The sequence below is a fragment of the Epinephelus fuscoguttatus genome, linkage group LG3 (assembly GCF_011397635.1).
Source record: "Epinephelus fuscoguttatus linkage group LG3, E.fuscoguttatus.final_Chr_v1".
In the NCBI taxonomy this organism is placed as follows: Eukaryota; Metazoa; Chordata; class Actinopteri; order Perciformes; family Serranidae; genus Epinephelus; species Epinephelus fuscoguttatus.
This window is the reverse complement of record NC_064754.1, coordinates 35,272,522-35,291,792: the sequence shown is the minus strand read 5'-3', so window position 1 is coordinate 35,291,792 and position 19,271 is coordinate 35,272,522. Positions and strand designations below refer to the sequence as shown.

Here is a 19,271-nt window from a genome sequence, read left to right as displayed (position 1 = left end):
CTGCGTGTGTTGTCATTCTAGCTTCTCTGTTCTTTGTTGTGGCAGAAAGTCTGTCTGTGCACGCATGTTAGTGCACGTGTGTGTCATACTGGCTAGCTAATCGCCGCCATCCTGTACTGCACTTGGTTACTGCTGATAACAAGAGCGCATTGTTGCGGAAGCGTAGCGCCCACCCTTTCAGAATTATAGATGCACTCTTAGAATTATACAGAGCTCCATAAAGGATTTCTTGTCCCTGTTAGCTTAAACACTAATGTTTAAGAATGTAAACAGCAGTGAAAACAGTCTCAAGGCCCTTTAGTAGCTGTTTTGGATCCTTTTGATCAATCAAAATCAACTTCTCTCTGACACACATTATCTTATTATTACTAGAGTGGCATTTATTTTGACATGACTGCGTTAAAACACAGAGATTTTCACATATAAAACTGAAGCAAAACAGAACAGTACCTTGAACATGACCCGAAATTCATTTGAAACTTTCCCTTTTTATTCCAATAAATAGAAAAGGGTGAGATTATTTGGTCCCAATGCAAACACGGCAGTGTAACTGCTGCATACAGTCAGAACTGAAGATGCGGGTTGTTGCAGATCAAACTCACATGTCAAAAGGCACAGTAAAGAGGTTTCCTAAAATAAAGTGGGTGTCCTATGTTTTCAATGAGTGGCATTTACAATCTAAATACAGTGGTGGTGAAACTGATTTAAACATTTGAATTGTCCAACATACAGCCCATTCTGCATTTAACAACTTGTGTTCTCAACAACACCAGATCATCAGTGAGTCAGCCCCACAGACAAACTCGCGTAATCTCATAACTCACTTAGTAACTCACATAATCCTGCACACAACAAGCATTACGGGGGCTTTCCTACAGCTGGGGTCAACACATGCCAGAATCACAACAGCAAACCAAATCGTAGACAATGCCAGGAACCCATGGAGGAAGTCTTTCACACTTTCGGTGTTGAAACTTCCGAAATACACTTATCACAAGAATTGGGTCAATATCCGGTTTGTTTGTCCGGTGTGGTGTAAGAGCTTAAACCAGTTTGATTTTATACCACCTGGCTGAACCAGTATTTATCATTATGTGTGGTTACGTTTTCAGATCTCGAGCGTACAGCTGATAGCTACACTGTTTGCTTACATGACGTAACAGGTGTGCATACTTAATGCTTTCAGTTTAGACCTACAGCTCCGATGTTACGAGATGCTACATGGTAGTCAGACACTAGTGGTACACAGTGTTGTTATGTTTCAAGTGTGACACCTGGTGAAATTCAGTTTACTGGTCATGTGTTTGTCTTATATCAAACTGGTTCTAAAGTTTTCACATGGGCCAGCTGCTAGCGTTGAGACAAAAAGAAAAGTGGAAAAAGTGTATATGTAGACGGCAAGACTTTGTCCAGGTTTGGTCTGAATGTGTCTGAGGAAAATCCTATGACTGCGGCAACACTACAGTTTAAAATCATTTTTCTTAAACTGTCAACAAGTATATGATGAAACAAAGCCTTACGTTATATTTCACAAGCATATTAAGGCTCAGGTGAAACATAAATGACATCTTGTGATCCTATGGCTGCTTTCACAGAGTCAGAAAATACAGTACAAAACTTACTTTGATGTAACAAAAAATGCCTGTGTAGATAATCACTCCTGGAATAAACTCCTAAATTTTCATTATTGTTTTCAGAGTAAATATACAAAAATGGTTGAGGCACCACCGCGTTAGCGGAAAAATATGAGATATTATACGCAGAACTTGACTGAGAACGTGTGTTTGTGGCAGTGACGTACAGAAAACAAAGGGATTTCAAAGATGATCATGCATATGTAAGCAGCATGTGTCGTTGCTTTGGTAGGTTTCGGGCCAGAAATGTGTTCATCAGCATTCAGGAAGTTGATCACGAGCAGTATACAAAGTAAAATGAGGCATCTCTGTAAAATGGCATAATCTGTTTAAGGCAACAAGTGGTTCTAGATAGAAATCTTACCTTAGTTGACCACTGATATTTTGAACTATTCCAGCTGCACAGTTAATACTTGCAACACCTTGTTACCTTTAGCATAACATTTCACTGCTCCAAAGACATGCCAAGTGCATACATACAAAAGAGGGAAGATATAAAACAGTTTTTAACTCTTAAAGTACTTCACAACTGTTAGAACATACAGAAGCAGCAGAAGTGAAAGACAGCGTTTGTAGTGTTAAACCCAGTGTTACTGAAAACATGAATTACTGACAGGAGGCATTTGATGTATCTCAGTTAACTGGGCCAAAAGATACCTGATGACCCACCATGGCATCAGTCTTCCTTTTCATCTCGGCTGGTTGTCGGTCCATAAGGGGAAAAGTGATAGAAGGGCCAGTAGGGTTCATTTGGCTTCTTTACACTGACTGTGAACTGAGGCAACCAGACAGTGTCTTGCTCTGTAGATTGTTTCCTTTGGGTTCACCCAGCTTTGTGTAGTTTCGTCGTCCTGAGTGTCTTTTCCTGTCCTCTCATTCTGAGGATCTGCGAGCCTATTAGCAAATTAACATGCTAGGTAGTGCCAGGCCTGACTGAGGATTACAAAGGTTGAGTGAAGTTCTACAGTACAGTAAGCAAGTCAGCAGGCTGAGGGGAAAAGACTGAGTCAGTTCCATTCACATTGGCTATGATCAGGTCCTTCCTTCCCTTGGTGATCAAATAATAACCATAATTACCACATTCTTAAAGGCCACTGAGCTGACCTGGAAACAGCTGACCCGGTCATTGGCTAGAAGACAGTGGATCAGTAGCACAGCCACATCAGCAGCAGCCTGGAGACTAGTGCACCACATCGTTAATGTCATGGTCTATGTCGTACTTTTCACAGAACTTGCTCGTGAAGGGCAGGCAGGTGAGATGCTCCAGCCAGTGCCAGTTAATCGGGTAAATATAAAACCAAACGATGAGGGAAGAGAAAAGCCCGATGTAGGCCAACATTGAGACAGCAATCAGGATACGTTTCCGGTACTTGTCAAACGTCCCGAAGGTGACGTAGGGCAAGAAGGCGAAGGACAACAGCATGCCGCTGAGAAAACCAAAGATGTGCGCGATGTTGTCGATCCACGGCAGGAGGCCGCACAGAAAGAGGAAGAGGACAATGCCCAGCAGTTTGAGGAAGGCCTTCCATGGCTTCTCCAGCATCTGCCAACCTTGAAACAGCTCGACGAAGAGGCAAGCGAGGAGTCCAAACTGGGACCCTGCTGGACCCACCTGAAGGGAGAGAACAAGCGAACAGGTTACAGACTATCCCATAATTCAATTTAAACCCAACTTAACAAAGGAAGGACTTTTAGTCCTGACAAAAAGAAGAAGGAGTTCACCCCCCACACTGCGCATACATAAGACTCACATGTATGACTGAACACTGAGCATCTCTGATGTGTACCGGAGATAAAGAGCATACATCCTGCTTACTGGTGACTCAGGGCTTTTGGGTGACCTTCACATTAGTTAACAGTGTAGTTTATTTGCCTCATATAACAGTGACTTGTATTCTGAACAGTGAGTGCCTACTCCACTTGTTTGCTAGATAACACAGGGTCTCACAAGTAGGTCGTATAGATTTGAGTTTAAATGTGCTACATGGGATTTTGTTCCTTTAGCTATCAACAATGTATCATGCCACGTTTTTGACATTCAATACCAACTCCTCGGCAGCACAAGACAATTAAACTTTCAGGTTTACTTATGTTGGCTGCACCCTACTGCAGAGATAATAGTCATAGTATAAGTAACACACGCAAGAGGCACAGGTTGTTTAGGAAGTGCAATTCAATTTCGGTTACTTTAACCTCATTACTAAATCTTTACAGCAACTTACCAAGGCAGTATTTTAGGGAGTAATGGTTTAAACTGAGTCATTGTGACCAGCTCTAGGAGAGTTTAGCTGTCCTTTTTAGTTTTAGATCTGTGGAAGAACCCCAGTATGAGCCCTGGGTCAGGCAGTAAAGGTGAGCAGATTAGAGAGATGTCAGGGCTGAGTTTGGAGGCTTGGCCTGGTCTGAGGCAGATGGCTAATCTGTGAAGACGTTAAAGTGCCACAAACAGAAAAGGAGCATGGCACAGCACTCCTCCCACACACCCCAGACACGCAGGCTGACACGTTCTTAACGCACGTCATGGTCACTCACTGTTGGCCGAGAAAGTAATAAAACAGATGTCAAAGAGTGGTGCACAGACTGAAGAACACCTCTGCTAACCAGCTCATTCGTAGTTAGTTATTTACTGTTGCACACTACTCAGTGAGAATGGAAACAGGATGACCTATCATGTATCAAATGAGCATGTGTGTAGTAAGGGAGAACACAGAGCAATTGGGTCATTATTGCAAAATGAATCCCAACAAAAATTATTTTATTTTTTCGACTGAGCATGTACGAACAGAGCTGCATCCATTCCAAAGGTCTGTTATCCACAGCAGCTGTCTGCTCTTCAGAAATAACAGACCAAACAATGCTGTAATTGACCAATCAGAATGGAGTATTTAACATCAGATAGAGCCAGGTATACTTCGTCCAACATCAGTACAACTTCTTGCCAGCTCACATGTTCCAACCAGACTGACTGTCTGCCTAATCCTAATTCCTCCTGGCAAGTGGCACATGTATAATCTCCACTTACACTTACACAGATCATAAACATAAAGGTTTAAAGATCTGAACAACAATATTGTGAATATATTGTATTATTTGTATTATTGGATCCTTTCCAAACCTTTATCGATGCGCACACTTGTTATTACATTTATGACCTTTTAATCTTATTCTTTTGACTTGTGCTCATCTATCTACAGAAATTTACGAGCAGTAGCTGAAGTTGCTGTACTTTCACAACTCTTTGGATTTGCTTTACTGGTGGGAATTATCCATATTCCAGTCCAAGCTGCCACAGGGTCTCCTTAACTCCACAGTTAAAGGATAATCCACTTAAACTGCCTCCTTAAGCGTCTTGACCGCCCTGCGTTGTGCCTTGCATGTGCTTCCTCAGGTTATTCCTGGTGTGTGAAGAACTGTGAGCTGGTCAGTGCTAAGCAGAACTGGGTGGTGGGATTTCTGGCTCTCACGTCAAGGTACGTCATACTGAGATCCACCTCATGTCACACCACGCACATATCAGATGAGAGCAACTGCTGTCGGTTTATGAAGAGAGTAACAGATGTCTCGATGACATCAAGACATGAATACAAAGGCAAGATAAAATCTGTCATTGTTAAATAAAGTGCTCGCTTTACTAATCCACTACATTTGTCCATTATATGAACTCTTCCGTTGGTGTGTCAGGAAGAACATTTCGTGTTCATAAAGGCATACAGACCGGAAGCATCAGATGAGTCTAGTCGTTCCAACAGTTGTTTTTGTTTAAAAGAAAAAATGTAATCCCATTCACTAATTACCGTAACAGTGGCCTTTGTGAACCCACACAATGGCATTAGTCTGATCTCTAAAAGGGGAAAGTGAGATTTACAGACACACTGAGGCGAACCGACATGCCAGTAAAAAGTAGGTAATCCAGACTGTTCTTTTCACACGGGCATTGACTTGCACAAACCAACATGTTTTTTTATTCATTAAGATTATATTTTCCTCTGATATAAGCTTCTAAATCAGTATTAGTCTACAGTTTCAGGCTTGCAGCGCTCTCGGAAATGGCAGCTAATAAATACACTTTTAATAGTGTATACTGACATCACCTAATTAGTGCAGTTGATTCAGCAAACACTCTCTCGCAAACACACACCAACTTAATCTTGTGTGCCGAGAGGATTGCTACAGCTTTACATCAGCAAAGTTTCCATCAGCATCAGTGGATTAATTAAGGTATCAATATCCAAATAAAACATACGTAGCTTCATCCGGCAGGTGTAAAGACAGGTGTGTGTCAGCATAATCATCTTGTATGAGCCGTCTCTGTCATTACCAAGTGAACACTGAACTTAACCAAGGCAACCTTTTATTCAGCAAGACCCCCTTTGTCTGTTGTGGAGTTTTCTTTTGACAGGCACATCCATAGACAGTATAAAAGAAGTGGATGTAGCCTCCGGAGTGCCTTGAACATGCATTCTTTCTAATGGCCAGCAGGAGGCGACTCCACCAGTTGAAAAAACAGGTGGAGGTTGAGGAAATGACACTTCCTCCTACTTGATTTATTACCTCACTAAACATTTTCCTACTGAGTTTATGATATCAATCACTAGTTTTACATCCTCTCCAATACAGCATGATTGTATGCTCCCATAGGGCTCCCCCTTAGGGCGTGGCTACCTTGTGATTGACAACTTGCTAGCATTGACGTGTCCACGCATTCTCAGATCCACCCTTCACTCCTCTACAGCTCCACCCTTTCATCCATATATTGTCACTTCTGGCTCCATAAAAACAAAGATGGCCACAGATAAAATGCCAAACTTGAGGCTTCAGAACCATAGTCCATAAACCACTGGGCTATGTCACAGTGGCTATGTCCACTTCTTTTATACAGTCGATGGCTGTATCCAATTAACAAAATGCAGCTTTCACTTTATGGTTGTAAATTAGTATTTTTTAAATACTTGCTCATCTTTAGCTACTCTATTTGTCCATGCAGAGAGATCACAGACACATGCTGGTGACTCTCATTTGATGTGCTGATATGTGAGGTCCTGATTAAATATTTGTCAGTCAAACTTTGTAGGTACAGTGACATCCATTGTCTGGTGAAATTGAGATTCTGCAGGTGGCAGTCTTTGTCCGTTGATGGCAGGTATCTATGTTCCTGTTAACTATTTGGTTCTTCTATTTATTTGAAACAAATGGCTACCACAGAAGCAAAACTATTGTCTGTCTAAAAGGCTAGAGGACTGCATATCATAACTTCTGTGTTGGCGAATGTCAGCACAGATTGTTCTTGAGATGCTCTGTATGTTTCTCAAACATTTATTTAATTTTTTAGAGTTGATTAAATACTTGTAGCCTAAAAACAACAGCACATGATGAGTGGTATGATTTACTTAACGCTTGGTTGGATGGCACTGCACTCTTCATAGTGATGACTCAGCTATAGTAAAATGGTCTCATACCGTGTTGAAATAGCTAATTTTCTTCACGAGGTGTTTCCTGTGCCCCTCCAGACTTTTCTACATGAGAGCAGTCAAGTCTGCTCGAATAATCCCCAGTATGAGAACCCCCCCTCCAAGAAGTGAGCCAAGGTAAGCTGAGCTAAGCCACTGAGTGGGAAGAGAAGCAAACAAACGGAAGTTACAATGAAAATGTTTTCATGTTTTTTACGTTTTAATAAGTATTTTGTAAGATCAAGAACTGCTGCAACATGAGTGGTTAAGGCCATCTTGATTCATGCAGCACATTTACACCAGATTTGGCAGCTATTAACTCTAAATAAAGCGGTGGCACGGAGGAGGGAAAGAGAACAATGCATCAAGTATAACAGTCTGACAATTTGTTAAAGCCAGCAGCTTTGGGTCTTTAATTAATTCAGCAAATGTTACAAGATTTTGTAGATTAGGAGCACAGATCCATCTCACGTTTGCCTCACAGCTTAACATCCCAGACATGAAGACCAACTTGGAGAGCAGTATGATATGCATGTATCTGACTGTGTGCAATATGTGCGTGTGTCAGGTATGAGTGCTTCACTAATATGTAAATCAGCTTGTTTTGAAAATCTCTTGCAAAGATAAGCTGTCCCCCCTTTTCAGCTTCTCCTTAAGTTTGTTCACCTGGAATGTTACAGCAGATTCATTTGCCTTACATATATATATAAATATAACATCAGATGACAGAGTATGTGTAAATATATATGGATGTTTGTTTGTAAATGCATCTATGCTCGGTAAGGAGACTTGTGTGCGTAAGTCTTTTCATGTGAAGCTGTCAATATGGCAATCGTGTTTGATTAAACAGACTTTCTTCATAGTGTTTTTACTGTTAGAGCCTTACTGTGCACTTTAAACACACCCAAATATGTCTGCATAACTGAATGTAACCTTTTGATTTACTCTGTTAAGACACACTTTGGTTATAAAAAGGTAAGTTTACAAAAAAGAGCAAGGAGTACTACTAATACTACTAGGCATGACAAGAGGAGCTGATGTTAGTGAGCAAATTCCAGACCAGAGGAACTTTTTCATAGTTCAAAGAGCCTCCCTTTTTGTTGTGTCCACACCGCGGGACTTTTTAGCTCCTACTGTATTTCAGAGAAGGTACTCTCCCAGCACAAGTGGAAGTGAGTGAGTGACATAAATGCATGTTGATTGGTCACCCCAGCAACCACCATTTAAAAAAAACATTAGCAGTGTAAACAACAGATTATACAAAAAACAAACAACAGCTCGTAACAAAAAAAAAGGAAACAGGAACAATTGGATTGACCATGAAGTCCAGGCTTTACTGAGCATATATATGACGGTGTGGTGGTGAGAATGCAATGGGGAAAAAAAGCCCTTAAAGGTATGAAATTTTAGGGGGAGCTCCCCAGTGGGCAGTTCTTCTCAGGAAGACCAAAAACACCTTCACTCTGTTGTTCACTAACAGCCAGATGAAGCTCACCATTGTCATCCTGGTCCAGCCTGTATGCCAGATCAACCCTCCAAATCATTATGTGTGCAAGCGCCCTGTGTTAGCACCTGCAGGTGTTTTTAGAGTTCATGTGTGCACTTTATATCTGTATATGCATTTATGGGAAGAACTCACCTCAGCTCTGTAGGGCAGAAACAGGGCAGAGGCGAGGTTTCCTGTGATACCACTGAGGATATAAATGATGGAGATACGGACCCAACCTGCCAGCTTCTCCAGGTCTCTCAGTATGGTCATCTGAAACACCACTGACACCACACAGTGTAACAGCCTAGACACACACACACACACACACACACACACACACACGAAAAGAATTAAACAGATGTGCAGTCTGCTGATATTTCAACCAGCGCATTAATTCAAATATGCATGTTTATGTAAAATGCAATAGGGTTGGGATGATTCATGTCATGATTGACATCATAGATTATGGAAATATTTTGATTTGCAAAACATGCATCAGCATGTCACAATTAAGTAAGTTGCTCCTGGTCAAAGCATGGATAATTGTTAAGTGTAGCCCTTCACTGCAAACATCTGAAATGTTTCCTTTAAGCTTTCTTGGCCTGTTTTTTGCTTGTTTTAACAGCAGGGAATTCCCATGTGCCTAGAATTAGCACTAAGCATCAGTATGCATGTGCATGAGCAGCTCACGAGCACTGGGGCCTCATTTAGAAATATTTCACTTAGTTTGAATCCTGAAGGATGCTGACAATGAAACCACACTCAGTAATCATTGCACATGACTGAAACAGCTCATTGACTCAGTGTAATAGGCTTAACACTTGTCAAAGCATATTAAACATTCTCTGAATGCTATTTAGCACTTATGAAGTGTTGCTTCTGCAGTGGCCACATCGATACTTGAATGGCTGACTCAGCAGAAACCCAGAAAACAAAACAAAAAAGGAACAATAATTTTAATAGCCCCAACTAAATGTGTGAAAAAAATTACTTTAAGAGTTAAATCTTTGTGTAAGGACATTTGTGAGGGGTGTGGTGCATACCCAGCATGGAGGAAGAGAGAGAGCCAGAGACGGTAGAACTGATCAGGAACGTCAGGGTTGAGGAAGGGCAACAAGCCGCATACATCATCCAGACAGTGAATCTGTGTAAGAGTAATATATGGGTTCAGAAATATACTAACACACTGACTGACACACAGACACACACATAACACATGCGCGCACACACTACCTGAGAGCAGAGTGTGGCCTCCTCGTGGAAGTAGCCATGCATGAAAGTGCAATATTCTCTGGTCGTGATCTCACATCTACAGGAGGGACAAGCAAAACGCAGTTCAAATATTCTCCAGATGACCTGGCATTGCATCTGATCAAGAAGTGGGGCAGTAGATCACGCTGATATCTGCAGGCCTTGAAGGCAGTAAACAACATACAGCCCACGTGTCTCACCTGCCCTTAGTTCCTATGCAGCAAGGCCGTCCCTTGATGTTACAGTCCATGTGTTTGTAGCCTGTGTGGTTCCACAGCTTGGGAAAAGTACACACCTGGAGAAGGACAAGCAATGAGCCATTACATAGACATAATATACAATAACCTTTGTCTTTCTCTTACTTCCTGCTGTAGAACTCACACACACACACACAAACAGAGTAGCGTAGAAAAAAATATTTTGTTTAAATGAGAAATGCTAATGTAGAAACTGAATTTCCAAATTAGTAGCAGTGTCCCTCACCGGCCACTTGGTGATGTCATCTGGCCATGTATGAGGCTCTGCAGAGGCAGGCTCTTCACACACTCTGGTCACAACATGCAACACAGGAGGACAAGAATAACAAACAAACAAACAAAAAAAAGACTTGAAATGACAAGCAAAGTTTCGCAACCGGACTAAAGAAGAATTAATGACATGAAAGTGCAAAATACACTCCCGCAAATATTTTTCATACCAGCAGCTATTAGAATTTGTGACCGTGGCAACACTTGTTCAACAAACTGTTTTGATGTGAATAGTTTGGCAGTGATGCAAGTTTGCAACAACTACCAGGATCCTATTGACACAAAGCAGCATCTGTCAGTCTGTCTAAAGCAAGATGTTGTAAAGCCTGAGCTACTGTGAGCTTTTAATGAGTGTCCTTTCAGCAAAATGCTCTGAGTGAATTTGAGATCCCTCTGTTCAACTGTTACGTATAGGTCCAGGGATTTTACTGTGAAAGGCAGGGAGGTGGATCTGGTATGTGTTGCCTTTGTCAAGAATGAAAGGAGTAATAGTTTGCTGTCTTGGTTTGGAATACAGGGCACAACATGATCTGTTGATGCCTTTATTTTTGGTGTGAAAGCTCGGAAAATGTACCTCCTTTTGAAAACAACAACAACAAAAAAAAAAAACACTTTTTCACCACACAATATTCATGTTCTTTGTGAAAGTACCCATTTCAACAAATACACTGATTCAAACATTGTATATGAGTATGTCACGAGGCACGTATTCTCACCTGGGATCCTGGTGACAGACAGAACCAGAGGACCTGCGGATGTCCACCGGCTCATTGTCCCATTTAATAAAGGTGGCCAGCGTTTCCTGTGTATACAGTTATTTTTCAAATTCAGTCTTTATTTCAGGGAATAACAGGGTAAATAAAGAATAAACTGAAGAGTAATCACAGTTTAAATCGCAGCTTAAAAATATCTCTGTATGATGGAAAGTGATATGGTTCATTAAAATCTTACTTTAACTGTTTCATCACAAATGTAATTACTATAATCCTAAAAACTGCAGAAGTATGCAAAGAGTGGTGATAATGTGCTTACAGATTGTCATCTCACATAAAATGGCATGTTGTTTCTATCATATTGGATTGAGGTTTTTTTAATTGCAATGTCTTGTGCATATTCACTGAATGTGTCTTGACCTCTTTCTCAAACCGAAGCTAAGTTTCTCATACTGACAAGCCAATATGGTGAAGTATTAAGGTGTAGGACAAACCGCTTACAGAGCAGTCGGAGCTGAGGGTCTGCACGCATCCCGCGTTGTCATTCTGAACGCAGCAGCCAGACTCTCTCTCCATATCTTTGGCCCTCTTGATCAGGCTAACTATCTGTGAGTCCTGACGGATGCACGGCGAGAACTTGGCCCCCAGGTGGATCAGGTCATCCTGAAAAGTGGAGTAAATTATCGTAAAAATACACAAACCTGGCAACACACAGATGCTTTAGTTAAGTGATCTACAGAGAAGAAAAACTAAAAACCCACTCCTCCTTACATGTGTTATTTCTGGATGTAGATTAGGTTCCTCAGTCTTTTGACAAGTCTTAAATATGTCTTCTTCACAATACTGACAACCTGACACTTTGTAAAGTAAAACCGCCTGTCGAATGCAGGAAAGAAAAATATCTGTTTGATGTAATTTAGCTGACCCTAGCAAAGAGTCACTAAAAACAGTGTGGGCAAGAGGAAGGCTGGAGCTGGATGAGAGCAGCAGTATGTGACAGGAAATGCAGCAAGTGTTAAAGTCACAAAGTAATGATGAGGGTGTGACCCTGTGTCAGGCCAAGCAAAAGCGTCAAAGCAAAAGGTGTTACCAAACAATACATCTGACCGTGAGCAAAAATAGAACTTGCACCCTCTTTCAATTGTGTTTCAAGTTTATGCTGTGTTTTCTTGTTTTGCTCTTTTACTTTTAAGGAGTCTATTGTAACATCTGGCCAGGGACTACAGATGAAAACTAGCCTTTTGGCTAATTCTGACATATTTACAGCAATGCTCATTTCTATGCACTGTCCCTATCAAATAAACTAAAAAAGTAAAGTAAAGTGAATATCCCTTGTTTAATTCACAGTCTGTGCATTTTAGGACTGGCACATCACTTTCATAAACAGCTCCCTTTGGTTTTCTCCATCAAGACAAACCTCTAATGTGAGTGTTCATCTAGCCACACAGTGAAAAACATATTATGTAATACAGCGGCTAAACTGAGACCAGCAAGAAACTCACAGAGCTTGGACCAATCCAGAAGTTTTCCTGTTGGATATACTTGACACTCTCGTAAATGCCTTTGTTCTTCAGCACCTACAGAGGGCAACAGAGCGATACAGTTAGAAACAGATCTACTGAGTGTGTAACATGTTAGCACCAAAACATTTAAAGCTCATTGTTCAATGTTGAAAACATTTTGTTTCTTAAATGCATCTTCTTGTTGGATGATTTGTCCTTGCTTGGATTAAAAAAAGAAGAGAGACATCACTTTTATGTTGCTTTCAATATTAAATGCTTTCAGCCTTGTACAGTTACGAAAGTGCATCCAAACAGCATAGATTTCTACACAAAAAACATTAACCAGCCACTTAAGCATTACAGATAGGAGAATGTTTATGTCCTCTTGGTTGTAAAATGCAATTAATCGTGCCAAAACATTTTAAATTAAGTCAGTATTTCACAGTAAACCTCTATGTTTTGAGTTTGACTCACCAGCTCAGACGTAGAATGTTGTGCAAACCCCACAGGGGCAAAACCGTATGTACAACAGGCCAGCAAAGTGATCACTATATGGACAAATGTGATCCAGTAGGAAAAGTAGGGCCTAAAATACACAGCAGAGAACCACTGTAAATCAGGTGGAAGTCATGACGGGCCAACACAAACTGTCAATCCTGGTGTCAAACATCACATTACAGGGAAGAAGACTATCTTCACTTAAATAAATAGGCCTAAAACGCCTCTTGTTTACAAGTCTAAAATTTAACTTCCATATAACACCGGTCTTCTCTCCAGAGGTTTCATGGCATTTCTTACTTAAAAACTGCTCAAAAAAATTAAATGAAACAATACAGAAGCTGATTTCCCTGCTTAGTTTTTTTCTTAATGGCTGTACAATCCACAAGTATGTCCAAACAGTACTCATTCCCAACCTGTGGCTGTGGAAGTCATCCAGCTGCTTCTGGATGTTGCTGCTGAGGCTGCGACGGTAGTTCCGGTTCAGCCACTTCCCCACGACACCCATGCCATACTGACGTTTGTGTTTGTCAAATGCAAAGTGCTTAACTTGGGAGGCGATGCGGCCACCCCGACGAGGACGGATCTTTTCAGGGGCTACTGGCGTCCTGGGCGTTTGAGATATGCCCTTACTGGGGCTGGAAGAAAAGCATTAAAGAAATGGAAAGGGGCGAGAGAGAGGGTGAGGCATACGTGCTGCAGTGTTGTCTTTCTGGCATTTAAGGTTTGCATGAGGCGCGTCTACGTTTAAACAATGAATTTGAGGGTGCAAAAAACACAACATGTCTATGGGCCCTAAAGGCGTTTAAATGTTTTTGGTTGTGTATTTACTTACAGGCCTTCGAACTTCTGGTCAGGCTGCTCACTGGGAGCAAACGCTGCAGACATGGGAGGTGATTCAAATACATCATCAGCCATAGAGTAGAACTCATCATGGGCATCAACCTGTAGCGGATACCAGAGGGAGGAAATACAGGACACCTGAGATGATGAGCAGCTTTTTGATTATATCCGTCAAACATCCTGTATTTTCATAGCTTTGATATATAGAGGATCAAGAGGGGGATAGAGGGTTTGACAAATATATATTTATAAAATGTGAATGTATGGAAGATGGAAGGAAGATAGAAAAGAGGGATAAAGAAAGAAGAAGATGGTGGTTGCTGAAGAAAGGAGGCTGATGAGAGATTAGCAGTGACAGTGGAACACAGTGTTGGAGAAGTGTGACTGCTGACATGCACAGAAAGGGGAAGGAAGTAAGATTAAAAAACTGCGTAAGAAAGTCGCAGCAACGAGAGAAACTGCTGCCAAGGCACTGACAGGAGGATAGAGAGAGTGACTGCTGACCTTGCTGAAGAAGACCGACTCAGACGTGTCTGCGGAGTCCACAGTGTCCTCATCCATCCAGCTGGGCCTGATGAAGCTCCTCTTGTGGAAACTGCGACCTGTCTGGGAGCCTGCCAAGCCCTGACCCTAATCAACATACGCATAATAAGTTATTTTACACATGAATAATGTTTCTCAGATCAGTACTGCTTTACTTAGAAATAAGGTTATAGTCATTACAACATGAAAGGTACAACTGCCCCCTCCCTATCTGGAACACATCCTAACACAGACAGAGGGTTTCTGGTACACCACCCACCCTCAGCAGGTTGGATGCAGCTCGGATGCTCATGCGGGCCACAGACTCCCTCTTACGCCTCGGGAAGCGGCTGTATCCAGAGCGCTGGCTAGTGAAGGAGCTGAGTGAGATGACACCGGGGGTGACAGGACCCCCCTGAGCACTGTAGGGCGTCCTGGGGGAGCGACCGTCCACATCATCTGGGACACGGAAGGCTCGGCCCCGTGCCAAGGGGTCAACAATCTATGAAAAACAGAGATTAGGATCAATCTGACAAACATTTTTACTATGACATTAACATAAACTTGTCAAAAACCTATTAATCATCTGAGTGTGACACTTTGAGAAGGAGTTGCTCTCTCGTGTGTGTTCATGTAAGTTTGTACAGACAAGAGAAAAAAACAAAACAATGCTGCTCGATTTAAATTCTTACCACTGGCCTCTCGGACAGCAGGAGATGCAAAGTCAGAAAAGCAGGAGATGAGGCGTGGTATCGAAACTACCCACCCTCCATCTCTTTTCTATCTAGATCTAGAAAAAACAATTGTATGGTTTTGCTCACAGCTAATCACCACAAACGTGCCTCTATTTGAGCGATTTGTGATTGGCCCACTACCGCAGCAGCTACAACCCAAACAGTCTGCGCTGTGGTGAAGTCGAGCACAGTGTATTTGGCAGAGTTGGCAGTTCAGCATGCTGAGATGCCTCCAAAATGTTCAATAGTATGGCTACACTACACGCCTGTAGTAGAAAAATAAATGTATCAAATATCAAGTACTTGGTATCAGTGTTACCAAAGGTAAGGTTATTTTTTAGACGACACGCGGCCATAGCAGGTGAGGGTAGGCACAAGATAAAGAAAGAAAGAAAGACAAAATACTGGATGGTGAGAAGTGCTGTCTGACACGGCCTGAAGTGACATAATTCATCTGGGACACAGATGGTCCGCGTCTGTCACCGTACTGTGCTCTACTTTATTAAAGCCAGGCACATTTTTCTCTCTCTCCTCACAATCTTCTTCTCTTACCATTGATTTTTCCTCATGTCCTTCCAGAGAAGCCTCTCAGTGTTGTGACGTTAAACCACACAGGTGGGGAAATTATTACTAGTATCAGTTATTACTTAATGACTGGTTGTGAAATTAAATGGAAACAGGAATTCTCAGTGGACAGTCCCCATGACTAGAGCCTTCTGAGTTTCATCCTATTGCTTTTTGCTGTCTGTGTAACTTGCTTCCATGGTAATACAGTGGTGGAAAAAAGTTTTCGGACACCCTTAAAATCTTACACAATCTCAAATATTATCATGAAATATTTGTGGAAAAATCTTTTTTGTGTTTCAAAAGGTGTGGCTGCATTAGACAGATACAAACAAATACAAATTATATTTTTTTGTTTATTGTTTACAAGAAAAACTAACAAAACTAAATTCTTGACAGTTTCAATATGTCAGTTCTTAACATTGTCGGTATCAAAGTCAACAAATAACAGAGAATGTGTTCAAAACTGAACAGAAAATAAATAAACCATCACATCATCAAATTAATATTTAGTAGTCCTGCCATTGGCACGTAGTAGAGCTCTAATCCTGGCTGGCATGTTCCCCACGAGCCTTTCACACTGTTGAGGGGTAATCTTGTCCCATTCTTCTTGAAATACTGCTTTTAATTCTTCTAAATTCTTTGGTTTATGCTTTGAAACAGACCTTTTGATAATCCACCACAGATTTTCAATGGGGCTCATGTCCGGGGATTGAGCTGGCCACTCTAAGACCTGGATGCTGTGCTCCTGCAGCCAAGTTCTACTGGCCTTGGATGTGTGGCAAGGGGCATTATCTTGTTGAAACATCCAGTTTTTACCTCGACGGAACAGTGCACGCGCAGAAGGGAGCATGTGGGTTTGGAGAATGGTACAATACTTGGTAGAGTTCAATGTGCCATCACAGACAGTGAGATGACCAACACCAGCAGCACTCATGCATCCCCAAACCATGATACTGCCTCCACCATACTTGACAGTAGGTACTGTACATGCTGGAGATAATGCTTCGCCTGGCCTTCTGTGTACCCTCACATTAGTAGGAGGAAGATAAAGCTGGAAACTGGACTCATCTGACCACAAAATCTTCTTCCAATTCCTGGCTGTCCAGTTCTTGTGTGCCTGGGCCCAACGACGCCAGGCTAACCTCTGTCTCTCATTGATCAGGGGCTTCTTGATAGCCTTGTAGGACCTTAAGCCATGATCTAAAAGTCGGCCACGTACAGTGTGGGTGGAACACTGGACACCAGTTTGGTTTGACCACTGCTGCTGAAGCTCCTGTGATGTCATTCGGCGGTTTTGCCTGCACATGCGGATCAGGATGCAGTCATTTCTTGCTGAAGAAACCCTTGGACGCCCAGATCTTGGTTTGTCTTCCAAGCTGTTGGTTCATCTGTATTTCTGCAGAGTGTATCCAACTGCTGAAGGACTGCATCTGCACTTCCTGGCTATCTGGCGGCAGCTGTACCCTTCCTGGCTGAGAATCTTTATCTTCAGGCGTGTTTCCTGCGTTAGGTTCCTTGTTTTAGCCATTTTTGTGTCTGAAGAACTTTCAAATGTGCTGGCTTTATGTAGACACGAAGCTTGGCAACAAAAATTGTGTCTTTTCATAAAAAGAACGACCTTCATCACTGGTACCAAAATGACCCAATACTCAAAATTTCTTGTGTATTTTTATGGAACCAATCAATTTTAAGTTTTTAATGGCTTTTTTAGGATTTATTTAGTATTTTAGCTGTGACTGTACTAAAAGAAATTGCACTTGAAGACCTAAGAGTGATTCTTAATGCAATATTTCACAAATGCATGGGGTGTCCGAAAACTTTTTTCCACCACTGTATATTCTGGTCTATTCATGCAATAGCATCAGGGTACTAAAGGTTTTTCTATGTTTTCTATGTTGAATAGAACCTTAATCAGGATGTGAATTAATGGCTGGGTTAGAGTGTGCATGTTAAGCCACACAGTGATCATATGTCTCTCTTAAGAGTAGACTACCTTGGGCATCCTGCTTGTTGCTGGTGACTCCGGGCCTTGGTCAATGCTGGAAGCCGTCTCAGGCTCTCTATACTGGGGCTTCAGCTTGCCGTAGCGCTGGCTGCAGTGGCGCAAGCTCTTCCTGTGCCATACCTGCTGCTTGGTCTCACAGTCTTCCCCAACCCCAAACCACTGGGCTGTGTTCCTACAGGTACAGAAAGAAGAGGGTATTAGAATATTATAGAGAACAAAGATGGAGAGAGAAAAAAAAAATTAATGTTCTCTGCAGCACAACAGTGTGTGCTTACACTGCAAGCACATGAAGTGATAAGGGAGCCTGTAATCAGTCATCATTGTTTTCCTGTTGCGCTTGATGTGCAAATAGTCAATCATCATTTTAGTTATATGACATGCAATTATATCATATAACTTGCACTGCACAATTCTTTATTTTGTCAAAATACTTGCGATCATCACTGTTAGGCTTGGACACCATTCTGCCTCGAACGTTAGACTGAGCGATGTCTGACTGAACATGTTGAAAATGATCTGCAGCTAGGTTTGTTTTTGCAAAGCAGTAAAGAAAAATCTGATTATTCTGTATTTTGAACGAATACTGACATCTAAATCGAACACTCAAGTACAAACTGGGGAACTTGCACGTGCATTTGTTGAAACTCTTTAGGGTGAATGGCCTCTAGGGCATAGCACTTGCATTTCTTGTATAATGTTTGGTGAGGGGTGCCTTGCTGATTCTTTTTTTTTTTCCCATGGGCTGATGACCTCGCTAACTATTTATGTATTGTGGGTCTTGAATTAAAAATGGCTTCAATCAAGCAGCCTGAATGTTGAGCAACATCAACAAACACACAATATTCATGGCTGAAACAACAAACTCGTCATCTTACCTGCGGATGCTTTGTGAGAGCGACGTTTGTCTTCCAAACTTTGACCTTCTTTCTCTGAATGAGAAGCCTCCATCTCCCGCTCCATCTCTGGCTCCACTGAAGCTCTCGGACACAGAACCGGTCGCTTGACCACTTGCACTTTTTTTCAGGGACGGGCGTAGTGGCTGTCCAGAGGAAAGGAGAAATACTGTTACAGTAATTTCTGTCACAGTACAATAAATATGAATAGTGCCTGCACAAAGTGGAAAACTGAGATTTTAATTTGTGTTACAATTACAGTCGTAGGATTATTGTAATAACCTAATTAAAGCAGCAGTAGTGCCATCAGCAGCATGGGTAATTATAAAGGTCTACAGTACTTTACTGGCCAATTAGCAGAATAAAACACAATAATTATTGCAGGACTGCAGGGAACATCACTGATTATACTATTATAAAAAGATGAGACTGTTAAGAAAGTAATTAGGTAATTATTGTAATGACTACAATATGGTTAGTGACAAGACTAAATCCCAGTATTGAGATATCTGGATGAAGTGCACACTTAATGCGGACAGTCAATATTTTGTATGGTTAGGTATTGCTAAAAGGGCTCTGCTCTCTTAAACACCTACTTGTGTATTCTGTTTATAGTGTTCCTCAATTATGGGGGGTGCAGTGATTC

At 41.6% G+C, this 19,271-nt stretch overlaps 1 protein-coding gene across 5 annotated transcripts in view; it reads right to left on the bottom strand.

Moving 5' to 3' along the window:
* Positions 1-155: 155 nt before the first annotated feature.
* The window catches only part of LOC125884774 (inactive rhomboid protein 2-like), a 35,830-nt gene continuing 16,714 nt past the window's right edge, over positions 156-19,271 (bottom strand). For 3 of the 5 annotated variants that reach the window (XM_049569981.1, XM_049569958.1, XM_049569990.1), the window contains exons 3-18: positions 18,608-18,771; positions 17,721-17,904; positions 14,707-14,928; positions 14,409-14,534; positions 13,897-14,006; positions 13,478-13,699; positions 13,038-13,149; positions 12,564-12,638; positions 11,563-11,724; positions 11,065-11,150; positions 10,305-10,368; positions 10,022-10,116; positions 9,804-9,879; positions 9,614-9,714; positions 8,721-8,874; positions 156-3,246 (exon numbers count right to left, since the gene is read on the bottom strand). In XM_049569981.1, the coding sequence (XP_049425938.1) occupies positions 2,815-3,246; positions 8,721-8,874; positions 9,614-9,714; positions 9,804-9,879; positions 10,022-10,116; positions 10,305-10,368; positions 11,065-11,150; positions 11,563-11,724; positions 12,564-12,638; positions 13,038-13,149; positions 13,478-13,699; positions 13,897-14,006; positions 14,409-14,534; positions 14,707-14,928; positions 17,721-17,904; positions 18,608-18,771 (2,385 nt within the window). In that variant the 3' untranslated portion in view covers positions 156-2,814. The remainder of the gene's footprint in view (positions 3,247-8,720; positions 8,875-9,613; positions 9,715-9,803; positions 9,880-10,021; positions 10,117-10,304; positions 10,369-11,064; positions 11,151-11,562; positions 11,725-12,563; positions 12,639-13,037; positions 13,150-13,477; positions 13,700-13,896; positions 14,007-14,408; positions 14,535-14,706; positions 14,929-17,720; positions 17,905-18,607; positions 18,772-19,271) is intronic. The other 2 variants (XM_049569963.1, XM_049569972.1) reach the window with 1 other exon arrangement.